General features: G+C 39.2%; 1 protein-coding gene across 1 annotated transcript in view; it reads left to right on the forward strand.

Moving 5' to 3' along the window:
- Positions 1–22585, forward strand: part of LOC122791059 (torsin-1A-like) — a 192969-nt gene that overhangs the window by 19868 nt on the left and 150516 nt on the right. The window contains exon 2 of the mRNA XM_044058835.1: positions 19064–19329. Coding sequence (XP_043914770.1) covers positions 19064–19329 — 266 coding nt within the window. The remainder of the gene's footprint in view (positions 1–19063; positions 19330–22585) is intronic.

Raw genomic sequence — 22585 nt, forward strand, 5'->3', positions numbered from 1 at the left:
GACAGATTCATCACCCATTGCCTCCCCCTTCTCTGAAATAAACATTCTTTGCAAGTTAAATAACATAATTCTTTATCTTCCTTCAAATTAAACCTGGATGACTGGATGGGTGCTCACACATTTATCCAGGAACTAACTGATCTCTCCCTCTTGGCTGTAGCCAAGCATGTGACAATCAAGTCTGATAAATCCTAGAAACAATTTTTGTGTGGCACCCAAGCATACTGACTCTATGAAACATGTGTTTTATGACTTCCAATAAGAAATCCCTTTATGGCACCTAGGCATACTGACCCTTTGACGTCATATTTTGTGGCATGTAAACAAAACGCTCTTCATTGTTTTGATGTCAAGTTGAACCTTGAAGTATGTGGTGTGTGGCATTCTTGGCAATCTGTAATCATACAATGGCAACCTGTAATCATACTTTTGGTGGCGTCTGAGCCTGCTTTTCTTATAGTGTACAATTCATATTACCTGTTCTGTTCTTTATTCTGTTATTATACAGAATTTAGTTATTTGTTTCTTACTACTGTTACTGTGTACTGTTCCAGACTACATGTTTACACCAGGTTAATCGAATGGCTCCTTAATTTGTAACTGTAACAGCATTAACCTCCATCTTGCTATTATATTTTATACAACTGATAATTTCTTGCTTCTTTTACATGTACCTTACATTGTTATAATCACTATACAGTCCCCTAACTTTTCTTTCTCCTTTTTGCTTCTTCCCTATCCATACACCACACTTTACTAATAAAAACATAGATTTCTATCTCCTACTTTTCTTCTCCTGTACATGTACTATAAGATGTGTATACTAAGTACATTATAATAAACAAAACTTATTTAACTCTCAAGCAGAATCATACTGATCATATAATTGTAAAGACCACTTGTCTCATGTATATAGTCTCCTTAGTAATGTCTGTCTGCAATTAATGTGAAAGTATGTTTCATCCAATATATGTAAAAATTATGTGCTATTCATTATTGTATATTCTTTCTTGTATGTGAAAACATTCACTGTTGCTCTGTAATAAGCTAATGCAATATGCTGATTTTCTCTGGAGCATTTCTTCCTGGGCTTTGGCTGAAAATAGGTACCCACCCAGTCGGATTTCCCAGTAAACAAATGTCAAAATTATCTCGGATATTACTGCATTTAATTTTTACTACTGCTTCAGCCCTCATACTGAATTTAGACTGTTTTATATGATTTCTTCCATGTACGTTCAAGTAGTTGCTGCAGCAATATTTTTTTTAAACATGAAACAATTTATTGAATTATCACTTATGACATAGGCTGTCATACATTTATATAAATTAAAACAAACCATATTGACATATTTTCAGTTGCAGACATTATACATCACATATCATCTTCCATACAGTCATTGTCAGTTAAACAATACACAGCTCACTCAATTCCTACTTTCTCTTAAACCTCATTCCTCCTCCAAAACATTATTTTGCATGCATTTCCCCATAATTCCCCTTTTTTCTATGTAATTTACTCCAGCTCTTTTCTAAAGCTCCCACTTCCAGTTCTTTTGCTGCTGTTACTCAATTCACTACTTCTAATATGGTTGGTTTAGAATTTAATTTCCAGTTTCTAGTAATTGCTTTTTTTGGCAGCCACCAGAATTAAAATCAGCAAGGCCTTACTATATCTAGGCAATTCCAAGTCTGTAAAACAGTTTAAAAATCATTTCCTTAGTTGCACCAATTTGCTTACCCGGTATTTCTGACAGTGTAGTCTGCAGTGATTTTTCAAAGTCTGCCAACTCATTGCACTCCTCCAAAAAGTTCCCAATTACCTCTTCCTAATCAAACCTTCAACATTTGTCATCTGCCTGAGGAGAAAGTCTTTGGAGTCTGCTTGGGGTATAAAAATACGTATGTAAACACTTCCAAGCAAAAATCCTAAATCTTCTAGACTTTGTTGCATATGTGGAAGACGCACATATATCCTCCCATTATTTCTTTGGGACTTGCTTATCCAATCTCTCTTCCAAATCATTTCTAATCTTGTCTGATAGCTTCCTATAGTTATCATGGAATATTTTATATGTTCTGTTAATTATCCCATTTTTAACGACAGCTTCTGTTCTAGATTCCACTAAAACTCTACCAGTGTTGGTCTTTCACTTAGGATCCATGTATTCCTTTCTTTTTGCCTATATGCTTGATATCAATCGGAGTCTCTAGCCTGCAGTACAAACGTATTCTTGGCTTCTTACCATTCTGTTACTTTCCCTCTCTAATTATTTTCTCCCAATACCTTGGTTCATTTGCCGGTTTTCTCCAGTAAATTAAATCACCTTCTTGCCTATTCTCTGTACCTCTAATTGCAGTCACCCCTATCATCAGAACCTCCTTTCTCCATTCCTGTGTTGGCTTAGTTCTTAGAATACTTTATGAATATGATGTTCTGTAGGGTTATTATTATTCTCCTTATGGATCACATCCAAAATCCCAGTCTCTTATTTATTAAGCTTCTCCCATGTTCCACCGTTATCCTTTTCCACTTTGAATTATAGCTTTCTGCTTGTGCTGTGTAGCTCTGAAATACCCCTTCAAATCTGGTAATCCCAAATCACCTTGTTCTATTGGAAGGATCAGCTTATCCCACTTGACTCTTGCTCTCTTCCCCTCCCAGATAAAAATCCTTCTGCTCTTTATGAATTGCTATCCACAACTTCTCCTCTGGTTGATAAAAAATATGCCTGACGTGTGTATAAAACTAAAGGGATTAAAAACTTTTTCACTGCTTGTATCTCTCTATCCATAAAACAGTTTCCAGTTTCTTGTTTTTTTCTATTATCTTTTGTTTAGTATCTTTCCCCATACCCTTAGCTGCCATAAAATCATCCAGGTTAACCCATATTCCCAAGTAGTTTATTTTATTATTTCCCCATAAATATGGGTATTGCTGAACCAATTTGTGTGTGGGTACATAGTTTACAGCTATTGCATTTGTTTCATTAATTTTGTATTCCAGAAAGACTTGAAACTGTCTCAAAATGTTCCACAACACTGGAATGTCCTTTACTGGTATTATTAGGCACAAAGTAATATCATTTGCAAATAAAGCCAACTTTACTTGATTACATACCAATTGTATCATTGAATTTCTGGGTCCCTTATTTTCTTTGCCAATTGTTCTAAGTGTAACGCAAATAACAAAAGGGAAAGAGGACACCCCTGCCTAGTTCCTTTGTTCAAGCAGAACTCATCAGAGAGGAACTCACCCACTTTAATTTTAACCTCCGAGCCTTCAAGTCTTCCTAATTATTCGTACTGTTTAATTGCTGCATCAATGTTAGCATGTCTGTGCTTCACCCGGCATATCAACTGCCTTGCACAATTTATCTGTCCACCATGTCTTCTCTATCTACTGACTAAATTGGCTCAGTATATCATTCCTACCCCCAGTGATTTGACTCACCTGGCAAACATGGAAGCACAGTCTACCTTTCTTCCTTCTGGTGCCAGGCTTTTTGCACTAAATATGTACTTGTGATGCAGATCTAGCCAGATTCTTTTCAACTAATGAAAATAAAAACATACAGCATTGTGGCACTTAGCAATTTGCAGAAGCACTAAACATTTTTGAATACCCCCATCTCCCTTTTTGTAATACCTGCATACCATAGAAGGTTAGCTGAAAGGTTTAGACAGATGCTTGATGACCTATTTGTGATTAATGCACAGGTTTACAAATCCACAATGAAACAGTCAGTGCTTTGCTTTATAACATAGTTCTCACAGGCACAAGGAAAATAGATTTCCTCTCAAAGGGAATCCAGGATCTTCAAGTAGATTTCTGACAGTCAAAGACTCCATAAAATGGTAATGTCTTCTAAAATGCTGTGTTACAAAAGCATTCATCTCAAAATCACTTACATGTATACTCATGATTTTGTGCCACTAAGTCCACGATAGATGACCGACACAAAAATAAATATACACAAGCCTGTCATTCACGGATGAAGGTAAAGGGGCACTGGTTCAGACAACTGGGTTCAAGATCTTTGAGTTCAAAGTAGGATAACCAAATAGCAGAGTACTGACTTTAGGGATGCAGGTTTGAGTCAGCGTTGTAAGGCAAGGGTAGGGTCAAAGGATGGGTCAAAAATAGGGTCAAAGGATGTAGCAAGGTGGAAAGGTGTTGTATGAAGACAGACATAAGTTAGCCAGAGATAGACTAGAGTAGCCATCTACTGTGGGCAAAGGGAAAAGACTAATCCAAGTACTTTACCTGAAAAGGTTTGAGCATGTACAGGAAATGATGAGAGATATTAAAGTCAAACCCTCAATGGCTAACATTTATCATATATCTGTGTGATTCACATTGACCATAGAGAAGATGACAGAAAAGTTTGCAAAGATCAGTGTTTGAAATTACAGGGGAGCAGACTGTCAGATGCTAGGGGGACACTAAACAGAAAACTATGAAGGCTGCATGCAGTACAGCAAATGAGCTGAGGATCTATGGGAAACCATACAAATGGTAGTCTGCAGTGTTATGAAAACAAGAGTTAAAAAGGAAAAGTGTCTGTTTCACTAGGGAAGCAAGGAAGGGGGAAAGAAATGGGACAGAGGGATTGGAGTAACAATGAGGAAGGTCATTGTGAAAGCTAGAAACAGAGCAGTGAAGTCCATCAAGAAGGCAAAGGGGGGATGGAAAAAAAGTCAACAGTGGTCATTAATAACAGGAAGAAGACTTTCCTCAGGTATATAAAGAGAGGAAGAAACTGGGAAATGAGGATTGTGAACAGTATGGCAAAGTAAAAGGCATAAGATCAAGAAGCAGGTGAAAATTCTAAATAAATATGTTGCATTGTGTGTTCAGCAAAGATATAGATGGGAAGGTACCAGAAAGGTGGAATAGGAGCAGGAAGTGAAAGGAGACAGTAGAATAGAGCAATGGAGCAGCTGGAAGGAGTGAAACAATATTGGTGCTTTACAGATTCCAGCTAATGCACTTCTTTGCCTATTTTTCCATAAACTCTGATTATTATACATTTCATACCACTCCTTTCTTCTGTACCATCCACTTGGAAATACGTCTCCCTCAATTTCTATACTGGGATCATAACATGCTAAGGGAAGAGGAGTCAGGGGTTAAGTTATTAATCTGACTAAACGCCTTCTCTTTTTTATTATGTTTATAACTATTTCTCAGTTATCCTTTGCAATGTACTTTCCATTAAGACTGTTCTTCCGAATTTACTAAACTGTACTCTGTACAACACAACACTATGCGTCTGTATGCCCTCTTGTAGTTCTCAACACATATCAAATTGCACACAAACAAGTTTCATTTCTCAAATAACTGAATTACACTTGAGTTTTTAAACATATATTACCATTAATTCTTTGTTTTTTTTCCTTTCATTTTTTTTTGCTGCACTTTCAGATGCAACTACAGTATAATGTATTTAATTTTCTGTTTTAACTCATTAATACTTTATGCCGTATGTATTTTCTTATTGTAAAATATTTCATTTGCATGCGTGTATTGCCACTGCTGGCTTGGTCAGTGTCATGGGTGAAAAGGGTCCATGGAACACTTCACTTACCTGGTTAACAGTCGTCAAATAAAAGAAGGGGCTCAGGCAGAGGGGTTAAAGGAGGATAAGATACAAGACTAGACAGAATCTTGACAAGGATCCTATAAAAAGGTGCAGGAGTTTTAGTTTAGCCCCTAACAGGCATATTCAGTAGGATACTGTGGTAGAGACATGGTGGTCCCATGGGATTGGCAGCAAGCAATTAGGGTGCCCAGCAACAAAGACAGTGCAAGTACCAGTCTATAACTCTAAATATGAGTGAGATGGACTTCAGTAGTGGGCAGAACTGGGGCAGTGGTCTTGAAGTCATATGAGTGTAAGGTTTCTGAGCAGATCATGCAACCTCAATGGTTTCCAGTATGAGTCTTCAGCAGGCAGATAATGTCCGATTAATCTGGTCTCTGTGTATGCGTGGCTTACATAGGGTGTGGACAGAGGTCCTGTGAATGTGAACTTTCTTTCATCAAAGTATTTGATTCAGTTCTGCACCACAACCCTCATGAAAAGACAGTAGGAGTGGATAGAAAACTGTAATGAGAGGTAGAGAAAGTGATGGACAGCAAGAAACTGAAGGTGACTGCCAGGGGATCTCTCCAAGTAGATAAGTAGTGTCTTGAAGAAGATGGTCCTCTACTCTGTCCTGTTTAATGCATTCTTCTTTGACCTGATACCAGTTATGGAAAACTGGATCAATCTCTTTGCAGACTGCACTAAGGTTGGAAGAATGGTAACAGACAGGGAGCAAGCCTAAAGACGGATTTAAGGAGACTGGAAACATTATCCAAAAGGGGGAAGCTTCACTTCAGCCCTTTCAAATGGAAGCTTTTTACCTGGAGAATGATAACCTTAAAACATAATATTTTATTTGAACTGTTTGTTAACTGATTAAAAGTACTGAGCATAAATGCCCTTTTTCAGGGCAACAAAGGAATAATGCCCGGTTAAGCGATTTGATCAGAGTCAAGCAAAAGGCAAATGAAGATTGAGGGAATCAAACTTAGGCCTTCAGGACCAAGGTCATTAGCGGCTCAGGCATAAATCTTCTGCAGCAATCTGCCACACTGCACGATTGGAGGAATCAACCTAAACAAAATCCAGACCAAGATGATCTAGAAGTTATTACCATGGAAACATAAACCACTAGGCTCAATGTTTACTTCTCAATTTCCATAACTTCTAAGCTGGTATTCTAAAGTATGTATGTTTAATGCATTCTTAGGCTCTTGTTTCCTAATGCCATAATTATGTTAATAAATTCTATCCTTGAACATTCTATTAGTTTTTCCTACATAGAAAGCTGGGCAGGATGTGCAGGTGGCTAAATACACTACAGCTACATGTTCCTGGACATGTTAAAGTTTTTTTCATAATTCTGTACTGTAACATAAAGGCCATCATTTATGTATTTACAAAATCCACACTTTGTCATTTTGGACTGTCTGTATCTCTTTCTTAAATTGTTGTGACTACTCTCAAAAATATTTTTAAGATTTTTGCCTGTACTGGATGTTATCTTAGGTTGTGAGACCAAGATCTGTTTTATTTCAGAAGAGAAAACGTTGTTCCGCTTTTCAGTCATCATTTTCTGATATCCCCACATTCAAGTAGGACATAGTGCATGTATTGATATATTTCAAACTTCATGTTAGACAACTGAATTTAACTATGTTATTTGCCAATACAAATAGAATGCATACTCCATTTCCACTCAAAAGGAAAGCATATTTACAGCCCCTAGCAACTCCATGATATCAGCCTTTGAGAGGATTTGTGAGGGTAACTTTAGAAGGATATTGAAAGGCAAATCAAAATATACAGATAATGTAACATCAGAAGAGATAGAATTATTAGCACAGATAAGAAACAACAAAAACATTCAGGCCATGAAATCCAACAAAGGTGGGGGTAAAGTAATTATGGACTTTTTTGCATATGCTAGTACAATGTTGTACTTGTTAAATGATATGGATACAAACAGACGTGTCAAAAACTGAAATAAATATAGCATATGCAAGGTTATCCAATATGTTAGATCAGGTCTACTTTCTTTCATTGAATCTCATTTCACTGAATTTCATTTCACCTTGACCACTTCGCTGAAAACTCAAATTACTGAATCTCATTTCACTGAACTGCCGTTAGTATATATGGCACTGTGCAGAGTACTGTAAGGCAAGTAAAAGGTACATGCCCCTTTCCAAACTGTAGTGCAATCCTGGAGTTAGTATATATAGTCAGGGTGGGTGTGGGGTGTGAGGGGGGTGTAGGCTCTTACTCAAGAGTACATATTGTCTTCTGGAGAGAGTTAGTCATTGGTGTTGCAACTAAGCATGTTTATTGTTTAAAATTTATTGTTTTGAAGTTTTGGTAAAGTACAATATAAAACAAACAAGGTGGGGGGCTGTGCCCCCCCAACTATATATACTAACTCCAGGATCGCACTACAGTGGGATATCTTGGAGTTTGTGAAAGTGGACAAACCAGTAATACCATCTATCTTTGGTATACCCAAAGTAGACAAGGACCCTCACAACCCCCCACTAAGACCGATAGTATCAGCAAGTAGGTCAAAGATGGAACCCTTAGCATTATATGTATATGTTAATACAAAAGGTATGTTAGACATAGAGACACACATCCTACAGGCTCATGGCATCTGTTACAAATTTTAAACAACACTCCATTTGATGAAAATATTATCTTTTTCACTATTGATTTAGTAAATGTATTTATTGAGTGTCATACCACACGACAGTGGCTTGCAGCATTTTCACAAAATACTGCTGTCAGACAACACCAAAACTAACAATGATGCTTATATGCTACTAGAATTTTTGGAACTAGTGTTGAGAAACAGTTACATTTATTTTAATAATGAATATTACCACCAGACAACAGGGGTAGTTATAGGGGCAAGATGTGCCCCAAATTATGGCAGTTTGGTTCTGGCTGAATGGGAGCACAGTACTGTGTTTTGTTCACCTTTAACAGAATATTTAGATACTTGAGAGTTTTGGATAACATTCTTATTTTATGGAAAGATGATGTTTCTAATTTGGAAAAGTTTTTAGATGAGTTGAACAATTCAACTACTTTTCTTAAATTCACCTCATCCATGGATGTCGATTCTATAAACTACTTAGACATTACTATATCCAAAGACTACACTGAGAAAAAGTGTGTCAGATATTTACAGGAAAGAGACCTATTCAAATTCATTGCTCCACTATGATAGTAATCATCCTTTTTATCAGAAAAGAAACTTAGTCAAAGGTCAAATGGTAGTGAGCCTTTCAAGATTGGTTTCAGCTGATGCACCTTTTATTATAGAACTGGACAAATTATGCGGTTTGTTTTCGAAAACAGGGTACCTCAATTCATTAATGGATTAATTGAATGAAGAAATACTTTTACATCAACACACAAAATTTACACCTACAGTAAGCACCACTACTACTCAGGGGGAAGTTCTTCAAGTTGAAAACAAGTGCACAAGTGATAATAATCTAGACCAGCGGTCTCACACCTTTTTTGCACGAAGGACCAGTTTCATGTAAGAAAATTTTCCATGGACCGGCCATCGTGCAAGGATAATAAAGTGCATAATATTTATTTATTTATTTGACATTTGTTTACTGGGGAGGTTCGACTGGACTAGAAGTCCATTTTCAGCTGAGACCTGGGAAGAAAAGCTCCAAAGGACAATAAAAAAGACAATTGGTAATAATTACCAAAATAAAAAAAGTGTACATTCTGCCTAACAGCATAACATTTATCTGCTATGGTCGAGAGGTACACAAACCTAATAGGAACCTTATTGACTTTCTAAGTTTATAAGACCAATATTTAAAATATAGCTCTATTATTTGGCTCTGTCCAGCATATCTCTCAACTGTATAGTTTTTCGCAGAATGTCCAGATGTTTGCTTCATTTTTTGGTCTGTTTCTCATAAAATTGTTGTTTTCTGGAAAATCACTGGCAGATCATTGAGATATGACATCAAAAAATAATGACAGACAGTTGAGCTTCAGACTTCATACCCTTCAGAAAATACATGCTAAAGCAAAACCTGTATTTCTATCGACTTTCTAAGTTTGTAAGTGCAGTACTTAAAACATCCCTAGTTTTGGGCCTTTGCCCCCATTACTTTTGGTTTTGTCCAGATTTCTTGCTCTATGAGGTTGAGAGGTACACACAGTCCAGATTTATTGTGGGAGAGGTTGAGTGGTATGGTCGAGAGATAACCTAACGGCAACCTTATTGTCTTTCTATATTTATAAAAGCAATATTTAAAATCCATCCCTGTTATCTGTGGCTTTGTCCGGATTTATTGTGCAAGAGGTTGAGTGGTATGGTTGAGAGGTACACTAACCTCATTGATGCTGCTGCGCAGGATCACTTTCACTCTTCTTTCTCTCTCTCTCACACACACACACACACACACACACACAGTCTCTTTTGCATGGACGCATGCATTCACTCACACAAGATCATTCTCAGTCTCTGTCGATCTCTTTCACACACACAGTCTCCTTTGCTTTCATGCACACATTCACTCACACATGCAGACAGAAACATACATATACACACATACACACACAGCTCCTTTTGGTTTCATGGGCGCATTCACTTACACATGCAGACAGAAACACACACAGAGTTCCTTTTGCATTCATGTGTACATTCACTCACAGAAGATCGATCTCTCACACTCTCACTCACACACACAGTCTCTTTTGCTTTTGTGCATGCATTCACTCACACATGCAGACAGAAACATACGCACACACAAGCAAATGGACTCTTCTACTTTCATGTGCGCACACACATGCAGACAGAAACATACACACACACTGACTCTTCTACTTTCATGCACGCATTCACTCACACATGCATACAGTAACAGTAACACTAACACACACACACACACAGTCTCTTCTGCTTTTATGCATGTATTCACTCACACGCAGACAGAAACAGATATAAACACAGTCTCTTTTGCATGCATTCACTCACACAAGATCATTTTCACTCTCTCTTGATCTCTCTCACACACACAGTCTCTTTTGCTTTCATGTACGCATTCACTCAAACATGCAGACAGAAACACACACAGACACACAGTTCCTTTTGCATTCATGCACGCATTCACTCACAGAAAATCGATCTCTCTCTCACAGACCGTCTCTTTTGCTTTCATGCACGCATTCACTCACACATTCAGACACAAACACACATGGCCTGTTCTACTTTCATGCACGCTTTCACTCACACATGCAGACAGAAGCATATACACACACACGGTCTCTTCTACTTTCATACACGCATTCACTCACACAAGCAGACAGAAAAACACACACACGCACATACTTTTTTCAGTTTCCTTGACTTACTTTACACTCGCTAAACTGCAAAAGCGCTGCTTAGCGAGTGTAAAATAATGGCCCGGTCAGTCTCATTGCTCACTCTCATACACACACAGTCTCTTCTTCTTTCACATACACATACATTCTGCGTTCATGCATGCATTCACTCACACACACAGACAGATACATAAACACACTCATACACATACATACAAACATTCACTTTTTTCATTTCACTCCATGTGTGGTGGGCAGTACCAAATGGTCTGCTGCTCGTGGTTGGGGACCACTGATCTAGACAAAATGGGTGCTATGTTAATTCAATACAACCATCTTCCCCAATGTTAAAAAGAATGACGAATGAAATGTGGAACAATGTTTTCTCTTCAAAATAAAACAGATCTTGGGCTCACATCCTAAGATAACATTCAGTAGAGTCAAAAAATCTTAAAAATATTTTTGAGTAGTCAGAATTTAGGAAACAGACATAGTCCAAAATGACAAAGTGTGGATTATGTAGATACTGTAAATACGTAAATGATAGCCCTTACATTACAGTAGAGAATTATGAAAAAAAAACTTTAACATGTCCAGGAACATATAACTGTACCACCAGAATTGTGTATTTAGCCTCCTGCACATCCTGCCCAGCCTTCTATATAGGAAAAACTAATAGAATGTTCAAGGATAGAATGTACGAGCATGATTATGGCATTAGGAAACAAAAAATTATGAAAGATTCTTATTTTTTATTATTGACAAAAGTTTCCACTACAGGATGGGGCGGGGACAGTGAATTTCTTTTGTAAGAAAAAGAATTGCAATGGCAGCTGTGGTTAGATGCTATGAAGAAACAAGACTGAAAGTTAAATTAGCTATCCACTGTATTGTAAAAAAGTAGAGCAGAAAAGTTATAAGCAATTTTTTTAACAACTTAAGTTTTAATTTGTAAATGTGTACATATTTTATATACATACACACACACATATATATCAGTTACTGTTTTTCTCTGTTGTAGGATCTATTATTGTTTTTTAATACTGTTTTGTTACACTGTCTTTTTAAGTGGAAGACAAGTGAATTACAACAGCATTCCAGGTTGGTCACATGTTTTTTCAAAGGTGTATAAACTAGTTCTTTTATCTCTGATGAAGCTTTCTTTAACAAGGTGAAAGCACTAAGAGTTTCTATTTTGTGAATAAACTTTGCTCAATTTATGGTCAAAGCAGTGTTGTACAGTTCATTCAGCTTTTTGCTCTTATTGTATGTCTTCAGCATTTAACACTATAGCTGCCAGTTCCTGGTTGAGCTCTCTGGAGGAGTTCATAGGTTCATACTAGGCTATCTGCCCTAGGGCATTTATAAGCCTAGCCAGAATGTGTTTGGCTTTCGCCACCAATTTTAAATTAGTTTTGCTATGCCCTTTTTCGAGGTTAGTATACTGTGCCTCTGTCTAACAGTGACACAGAAGTGATACCCGGGTTAAACCTACGATCTCCCATCCACTCATCAAGATTCCTCTTGAAGAGAGTCAATGAGGGACTCTGCCTAACCTGGACTGGGATTTTATTCCAGAGTGAAGGGAGCCTCTGGGTTATGAATCTGTCCCTCCAGCATATCCTATTTATTTCAGTGCTGAGGTTCAAGTCTCTCGAGCGCGTAGCTCGATGGGATTTGGATTTTCTGAGGTGCAGCATGTCCATTAATTCTGGGTTGGACATGGCTTTATACGTCAGGCACAGATCGCCCCTGAACAGGCGGTATGCCACTAAGTCGAGCTGGAGTTTCTTTAACTGGGCAGCATATGGCATCTGTTTGAGCCCTTTGATCCTCTTGGTGAGGTACTTTTGGGGTCTTTCCAGTTGCTGCAGGTGTCTGGTAAGGTACATCCCAAAAGGGGGATTGTACTCAATTATGGGCCTAATGAGGGATGAGTAAAGAGGCACGATGACCTCCCCTGATCTAGATGTGAATCCCTTCATGATTAAGTGGGCTATATAAAATGTTTTTCTAACCACTTTGGCCACGTGGTTGTCAAATGAGAGATTGCTATCAACTTGGGTCCCCAGGTCCCTAATTACTTCTTCTGTACTTAATGGATTACCACCTATGTGGTAATTTGTGGGCACTTTGTTTTTGCCAAAGGGGATGACTATACACTTCTTGGCGTTTAGCTTGAGGCCATGGCTCTGGCACCAGTTGTCTGTTTCTGTGAGGCCCTTTTGGAGGATGCTTGTGTCGGCTGGAGAGTCTATTATGGCACCCAGTTTGCAGTCATCTGCGAACTTGGTCAGCCACAGTCCTTCCATGTTGGCCTGTACCTCCGAGAAATATATACCGAACAAGAGAGGTCCCAGGACTGAGCCTTGTGAGAAGCCACTTGTAACTGGTTTGGAGTCTGACATGGCTCCAGCAATTCTAACCATGTGGATTCTGTCCTTGAGCCAGTTTGCAACCCATCTAGTGACATAGGGGTTTATATTTAGGCTGGTGAGCTTATCTATAATGCCCAAGTGGGGTATTGTATCGAAGGCTTTTGCGAGGTCCAGGTAGGCTGTGTGGACCACCTTCTCCTCATCAATGGCCTTGGTGACTGTTTCCAAGAAATCAACCAGGTTTAAGAGGCAGGATCTGCCCTTAACAAAGCTGAACTGGGTAGGATCCAGTTTCTGTAGGTCCCCAATATCTTTATTTATGAGGTCCATGATGATCCTTTCCATAGCTTTGCAGACCAAGCTAGTCAGGCTTATGGGGCGATAGTTTCCAGGATCCGTTGAGGCACCACCTTTGTGGAGAGGGACCACTGTTGCTGTATGCCACTCTTTGGGTACATATCCTATAGTAAGGCTGAGATTGAACAGTAGTTTTATGTTTGGGTTTAGCTCTTCTTGAAGTTCATGTAGGACGCAGCCCGGGACACCATCTGGTCCCATTGATGCTGTGTTTTTTGCTTTGGAGAGGGCGGCTCTTACCTGAGCATCTGAGATGTCAGGGGGGCAGCACTCTGCTGGGATAGATATTTGCCCTTTTGGTGAGGAGGGGGGGAGAAGTTTGCGCTGAACCTGTCAGCTAGAATGTTGGCAATGTCTGTGGGTTCAGTGTATTTTTTGTCATTTTGGACTAATTTTGAGCATATCTGGGAATTCCCACCCAGGTTCCTAACATAACTAAAGAAAGCCTTGTGATTATCCTTAGTGTCCTGTGCAATTTTTCTCTCGAAGCTGGCCTTAGACGATTTTATGAGTGCCCGTAGTTTTTTGCTAATACTGATCAGAGATGCCTTCCCTTTTTGGGATTTTGCTCTATCATTTAGTAGCTTCCTCCTTCTATTGTATAGTTTGTTTATGGCTGGGGTCCACCAGACAGGACGTCTGCCTTTGGAGGATTGGGTCTTGGTTTTATTTGGGATTGCATGATCCATGCATTCCTGAAGGTGTTCATAGAATGCATTTATAAAGGATTCTGCGGTCTGGGCCATATTTTCCACAGGCCCGGGGGCTTTGAAGGATTCCACCTCGGTTTTGAGGAGTGTGAAATTTGCTTTAGAGAAGTTTTTCACTGTGGTTTTCTGGGCAGGAGGTGGGGTCGGGATGTGAATATCCAGTGAGATTAGCTTATGGTCTGATCTTACCAGTGAGGGATACACTTCTGGTCTGGAGCATAGAGTCCCCATGTTGGTGATGATCAGGTCCAGTATGTTTTCCCCTCTTGTGGGAGTGGTAACAAGTTGTTCCATTGCATCTGAGTTTATAAATTCTAGGAACCTTTGGGCTAGGGTGTTGGAGCTAGAGTAATGCTCCCAGTCTATGTTTGGGTAGTTGAAGTCGCCCAATATAATGGTATTTGGAGAGACCTTCATATTTTCCAGTGTTCTCAGGAAGGCCGAGTGGGGTTCCTGGGTTTGGGAGGGTGGTCTGTAGCAGGCTATAAACTGGAAGGCAGTTTTACCCACTGTTAGTTGCACATGGATAGTCTCTGATGCTTCGTGCTGTGCCACCAACCTGGAGGTGTGGGTATCTTTGACAAATATTGATACTCCCCCTCCTTTTGTGGTTCGGTCCAAGTTTTGGGGCCGAAAAGCATGGTATGAGGTATAACCTGGTAGTGCTGGGATGCTCTCGGGAGCCTTGAACCAGGTTTCTGTTACTGCACAGATATCGATGTTCTCCATGCTAAGGAGAGTTTCGAGTGCGTGCATCTTGAGGTTTAGACTTCTGGCGTTGAGTAGCATTACTCAGTTTCTTATCCCTTGTGATACCTATGGAGGTGGGTTTGTCTTTTGAGCCTTGCCTGAAAAAGGCACTATAGGGGTAGCAAGAGCATTTGCCAGTATCCGAAAGCCCAGGGGTGACAGGTGCTAGCCGTCCCTAGCGAAGCATCGTGGCTTGTTGAGCATGTCATCCCAGGCTGACAGGCATTGGATCCCCTTTGAATGACACCAATACTTAAGCCAGTTGTTGAAATTGATCATCTTGTCTTCATATTGTGGCATCATTCTTGGTGAGGGTAAGATGCTACTCAAGGTCAGGGTCATACCAGCCTGGGCCACATGCTCAGAGAGCTCCTCTATGTCTCTTTTCATGTAGTCCAGGGAGGTACGTCTCAGGTCATTCACACCAGCATGGACAATGACTGAGTCATATTTGTACTTGCCTTGGAGTGACCTGAGTGCTTGTGTTATGTGGCGGATCCTAGCGCCCGACAGGCAGCTCACCATGACCTTCTCCTTGTTCAGCCTGGTGAGCGGGACGTCAGTGTTCCTGACGATAGAGTCACCTATTACAAGTGTATCAGGTGTGTTGTTTAGCCTTAAGGGCTGTGACTGTTCGGCACACTGGCTTTGTGAGCTATGTGTTGCACGTGTTTTGTTTTGGGGTAGCGGTTGCTTGAGTGTCTGCTTTGGAGGTCTCTGCTGCTTAGGCAGATTTTTATTTAGAGCCTCCGAGTATGTTTTTGTGTGTTTATGTGTTTGGTTTGCTGTCGTGGTAGGTCTATGTGAGACTGGAATTGTAGTGAGTGTGGTTTCCTTCTCCTCCTGACTGGTTACGCCAGTACTGAGTTGAGAGAGCTTAGCCTCCAGTTTGGCTATATGGATGCATCTCTCACATGTTTTGGAATTTGTTGGGAGGAGGAGAGGGTTGTCTGTGTACATGAGGCAGTTGTAACATTGCCTCAAGATTCCCAGATTCACCAGCTGGACTGGAGAGGAGATTGACAACTGACCTTTGGACATGCTTGAATAGTATTGGGAATTCCTTTATAAATGAAAAAAAGGGCCAATGGGGAACAAGGTACTCAAGGGGAGTTTGTGAGGGTGTAGTGCTTTTAATTTTTTAGTGTTGACTTATATAATTGCTTTAGTGAGCAAGTTACAGGTAACTTAAATGCAAAAACGACAAACAGTAACTTTCTTTTAAGTGAAACAAGGAAATAAGTACAGTAAGCAATGCAGATATCACTAGGGATCCACAGAAGCGCTGAAAAGCCACGTTTTAGGTGGTATTAGTGTTTCAGGGAAATAACAAGCAAACAAACAACAAGCATACAAACAAAGCTAGATTCAGCAGGCCTGGATCTAGTCTATGCTACAGCAAACAAGATGTACCAGTTTCAGTAAGAAACAGTTGAAATATGCAGGCACTATAAGCCTTTAACCAGGAAGTCCCAGCTCAGAAGAGCAGAGTCCAGCCTCTCCTCCCACAAGAGTGCAGACCACGAACCTTCTTAATGTAAAATAACTGGCCTGAAGCCCAAGTGCTTAAACCAGAACTAATACACTTTTAGAATAACAGACACTGAGCCCTCACAATCAGCAGTTCCCAACTTAGAAGGATGTAAGCTACCTGTCCTGCCACCACAGTGCAGGCCACAAACCTTCCTAATGTAAAACAACTGGTCTGAAGCCCAAGTGCTTAATCCAAAAGACTTAGAATGGTAGCTACACTTTAATCAAGTTACTACCAAACAGTAGTAAATATAATTGAATACTTTAAAGAATGCCTGGATTAGTGCTCAAGTTATACAAACAAAGCTAGATTCAGCAGGCCTGGATCTAGTCTACGCTACAGCAAACAAGGTGTACCAATTTCAGTAAGAAGCAGTTCAAATATGCAGGCACTATAAGCCTTTAACCAGAAATTCCCAGCTCAGAAGGGCAGAGTCCAGCCTCTCCTCCCACAAGAGTGCAGACCACGAACCCTTTTAATGTAAAATAACTGGCCTGAAGCCCAAGTGCTTAAACCAGAATTAATACACTTTTAGAATAACAAACACTGAGCCCTCAATCAGCAGTTCACAACTTAGAAGGATGTAAGCTACCTGTTCTGCCACTACAGTGCAGACCACAAATCTTCTTAATGTAAAACAACTGGTCTGAAGCCCAAGTGCTTAAAACTAAAAGGCTTAGAATGAGTTACACCAAGCAGTAATAAATACAACTGAGTACTTTTAAGATGACGCAAAAGCAAAATAAAGTAGGAAGAAACACAAATACAGTAAAAGCAGAGTTGAGGTGTGTTTTTCCTTTTGGAATTGTTTGTGCACTGCAAGAAACCCTGGTTCTATGTTTTCTGATCATTAATGCCATTTGCCCCAGGTCATGGCTAAAAATGGTGTCTGAAATAGTCTACTTACCTGATTAAGAAATAAAATAAAATAGAAATAAATAAATAGAAGCATGCTAGTGATAAATATATCTAAGAAGGGTAGAGGTCAGAGACAGGAAGGACAAAACTATGTACAGTTCTGGATGGCTTATAGTGAAAGGGTGAACCCACTTATGAGGTGATACAGGTAAACGTGACTGGGATGGTGAGGAGAAAAGATGGAATGATATTTGAGAAGAAGCTAACCATGTGCTTACTGGGAAAAAGGACAGAATATCTTACATGATAAAGGTATATAAGGCACTAAAGGGTAACTGATATCACTGCAGTAGAAAGGAATGATACGACAGGAAGGAGTGGGCATGATCAGCAGGTAGGTGAAAGACTGATTAATCTTGATATGATGAAGTACTTTTCCAGAGAGAAGGTGGTATCCCATCCAGGATTGTCTGTCTGTTTTATGCCTGTTGTTTGCCAGGACAGGCTGTGACTTCCCTGTGTCTCTGAAAAAGGTAAACTGGGTTTCAGGAAAATACACAAAAAATAACTGTGAAAAAGTTTAAGCTGTGCTAACTCTGCTCCCTCAATTTATCTTTAATTGGAAATACACACTTCAAGAGAAAAAAAACAGAGAAACTGATGAATATGTAATCAAATTTATTTTTTAGATGTAGAGCTGTAACTTCAGATGATCAATTTCCTGTTTTAGCTTACTCCAAAATGTACATTAATGCATATTAGAACTTGTCACCCAAGCATAATCAGGGGTTCAGGCGCCTAGGCAGCGAGACATTTCCCTGTGGTACATTTGACTGGGGACACGTGGCTGAAGTGACATTCAGCAGCAGTGAAATATGTCTGTTTGCAAATTCCCTGTCAGCAAAAAGAAGCACACACTGCCATCCTCACAGCTTTAATAACCAAATGCACATGGGGAAAACAATGTCCAGAGTCCCCAAGGGAACATGAGACAGCAGGCAATATGGCAGGATTCAGCAGCAGGCTGGCCAGAGGGCATGTCAGTGGCAGTAAAATGCAGTGCACAATGGGCAGTGCCTTAATAATTGGAGTGTGCGGACCACTCCCCCCTGCACAGTGTCTAGGGAACATTACCTAAAACGCATACTGGAGCATAAATGTGACTACAGTAGCCTGCAAGATTTCCTCAATGCTGTAGCACATGTCTACATTTTGTAGTTGCATAAGTATGTAATGTACACTGACCACAACACTCATTACTTCTTCTGCCACCATGCATTTGGTTATTAAAGCTGTGAGCATGGCAGTGTGTGCTTCTCTTTGCCCACAGGGAATTTGCAAACAGCCATATTTCTGTGCAACTGAATGTCACTTCAGCCATGTGTCCCCAGTCAAATGTTCCACAGGAAAATGTCTCACTGCCTAGGTGCCTGAACCCCATAATCAGTGTATTTTCAGAAAGCTATCAGTTTCTTTATTCTGTTACTTATGTTTGTGTATCTTTCTCTTTTATTTTCTTTGATTTCACAGATCTGCAAAATGATTTGGAGCAAATGGTGTTTGGCCAACACTTGGCAACAGCAGTAGTTCAGAAAGCAGTGTCAGCATTCATGAAAAACAAAGACTCTCCCAAACCTCTAACCTTATCCTTTCATGGCTTGACTGGAACAGGCAAAACCTTTATCAGTAAAATAATTGCAAATAACATGTATGAAAAAGGGATTGCAAGTAAATTTGTCCACTTGTTTGACACTGCTCTACACTTTCCACATAAGGAGTATGCTGCTCGGTATAAGGTATGTTAGAAATCTGTTATTAAGACAATGGTTTAATGGTTTCAGTTCCTCTTCCACTCTGATGTGTTAAATCCACAGCCACTGAAAAGGCTGTCAATGATTCAGTGATAAATCAACAACATGTGTGCTATAAATTTTTCATCCTAAAAATATTAAAGTACAGCTTTGATACCTGTAGGATAATAAGCTATGATTTCAGAATTTCTTTCTAAGACTAGTAAAGTGTTACTATGTTCATAGATTAATACTAGGATAATGGTCATTTTAAGCTTGGGCAATCCCATTTGGAGGATCAAACCCTGCACCTTCTGTCTGTAAGGTAAACACATTAACAGTTATGCCAATCCCCATATGTGTGTATGCGCATGTATCTATATATATATTTATATACAAATCTATATCATATATATATATATATATATATATATATATATATATATATATATATATATATATATATAATATATATATGGATAGATGACTACTTGTCAAATGAGCACAACGTTGATGAGCAGAATATCGATGTACTAATGTCAAAACAAAGAACATCTTAACAATGTGCACATGTTCCAAGGATTACCCCACAGTGGGATAAACTAACAGCAAGTGTTTTTGCAGGGGGCAAGCCCGTCTGTGTCCCCCACACACCCTATTAATTATATATACTAATTCCAACATTGCACAATCCCTGTGAAAAGCCATATTCCCCTACCCTGAGACCTGTGCAATATCTATTGGCCATCTGGCCAGTTAAATAAATGCTGACCAAGGTCTCCTGAAATCAAACACAGGATACCCATATAGATGTATATAGATATATATCTATGTATCTATCTCTATATATGGGTCCCCTTCAGATAGTCAGACATTTAAAAGCTCGACTTTCATATGGCCGAGACCATATGATTGCGCTTTTAAAAGCTCGAACATTCTGAATGGAGATCTCCATACAGTGCGGAACAGGAAGATTTCCCATTTTCGCAATGTAGTGCAATCTCGGAGCTGGTATATTTAAGTAACAGGATAGAATTCTTGGCAGACAAATGTGTTAGACACCCATAATCCTGGGAAAATACTCCTGATGAGAACAACCCAGAAAGAAGGCCTGGACCTGGAAATAATGGGAGATTTGCAGTTCTTCAACACAGGAGTTCAGAGAAGACTTAAGTACCTGCAGCATCATTAGCGTCTAAGTAGCTGCAGCATCATTAGCGTGTAATGTGGAATTATAGGAAAAAGTGCCATGGAGGTACTCACTGAACTACAGAGTGAGCTCTTAGTGAGAGAAAAACAGGTGCCATACTTCTTATGACAGAAATCAAAACAGTTTGTCAATTAGCTAGATTGGTAACCTTTCTGCCAAGCTTGAATTACTAAAGGACACAAGATTATTATCATCCTTTCTGAATGATTTAGTTCAGTCAACGTAAAGTCTAAACTTGCCTGTAGACATTAAAATAATGGAAGACATAGTCAGTCTGGCTAACGTACTCCAGACAAAAGACAACTAATCAAACAGACTAGGATAAGATTCTGTGGAAACCTTTGCTAGGAAAGCTAGGTTACTCCTAAGTGGCACCCTTTGTTTGTGGAAACCAAGAAAGAAGCATTTACAGAGACGGCTTGAAGTTCAGAGATTCTCCTAGCAGAAGAAAAGTCCACTAAAAGAGAGTCCTCAGAGACAAAAAAGTTCAAGCTACAATGGAGGAAGCATTTTTTTTAAACACCTTTATTGAATTATCATTCGTCACACAGGCAAATTTACATTTATATAAAAATAATCAAATTGTATTAACAAGTTCACGTTTACAAACATTATATTTCACATATATTGCTATATATCGTATAACCTAAGCAACATTACATAAATTATTCAATTTCTGCCTTTTTTTAACGAAGAAACATCTTTATTAAATCATCACTTATGACATAAGCAATTATACATGTACAAACCATACTGACACACTCCCATTTGCAAACATTATATGCCACTTATAATGAGGAAGCGTAAGGTTCTTGAGCATAAAATAAATGTCTTAAGAAAGAACTGGATCACCGATTGAAAAACGGCCTTGTAGACTTTCAGTGATGCTATGAAGATTACTTTTGCCTTATGTAGCACAGATTTTTTTGGATGAACCTAAGGAAATTAAGTTGAGATACAGGATCCCTTAAGTGACCTTCTGGAGATGGAATTAATGAAAATAAGTTGTGGGACATGATGCTGGCTGGAGAATGAAACAGGTCACAGAGCAGGATACTTGGAAGTTTATTTCCCCTGAAATGCTTATCACTAACAGAAAATGTTGAAAGTGGAAGGCCTGATGCTACGTCCACATGGATTCTTAAGTAAAGCCATATTGCCTAATTTGATTCCTGGACCACTTGCCTACAAAGTGCCCACCTTACCTCATGACAGATGCAAAATGCATGGATTTAATCAATTCAGATTTGTTTGGAATGGGAAGAGTTCACTGCAAACAGTTGAGCCAATTACAGTTACATATACTGGTGATACCAGTTTAAGACTGCAGAAGTTTGGGGATGAGAAGGTTTTCCACTTACCCCCAAAACGGCATGACCTCAGAATTAGTATATTTATATGTGTGGGTGTGGCTGCAGAAGAGAATCTGGATAGCACATAATTCATATTTTCTCAGCTGCATCCTGGAGATGAGGGCAGTGCTTCTGCCCTTTTACACATCAGGACTTCACACCCAAAGGAATCTTCTCCATTTGATCAGGTAGTATGGCTGTAGTCTCAACAAACATGGGCATATTCATTATTTTCCAATGTGCTCAGAGTCCACAATAGTTGTGGTCCATCTAGTACCAACCAACAGGTCCTGGAGGCAAAGTACATTTCATGTGAAATAAACTCCTAAATGAATAGATTAAGACAATCAATCTATGATGGTTGAGGAAAAGGAACGTCTGAATGAGGAGGAAAAAGCTAGAATCAGTGGGGCTGTAGACAACTGTACAGAGTGTTAGGGCAGTGTATGACAGAAGATGCAAAAGATCCACAAAGTCTAGCAATACATATTTATATATTACAAGGGAGCTACATCACATACTATATTCCTTCATTACTGATAAATGTTTACATTCTTATAGACCCCCACTCTTTTTCCCATAACCACCACTTGATTTTCCTTATATTTCGTAATATCTATTTTACACTGAACATGATTTCATTCAGACGTCCATTCCAAATTATCCATATAATGCAAAACATTTTTATCCAAATTATTAA

Source organism: Protopterus annectens, chromosome 16.part0, assembly GCF_019279795.1.
Source record: "Protopterus annectens isolate FY-2018-M chromosome 16.part0, PAN1.0, whole genome shotgun sequence".
Classification (NCBI taxonomy): Eukaryota; Metazoa; Chordata; order Ceratodontiformes; family Protopteridae; genus Protopterus; species Protopterus annectens.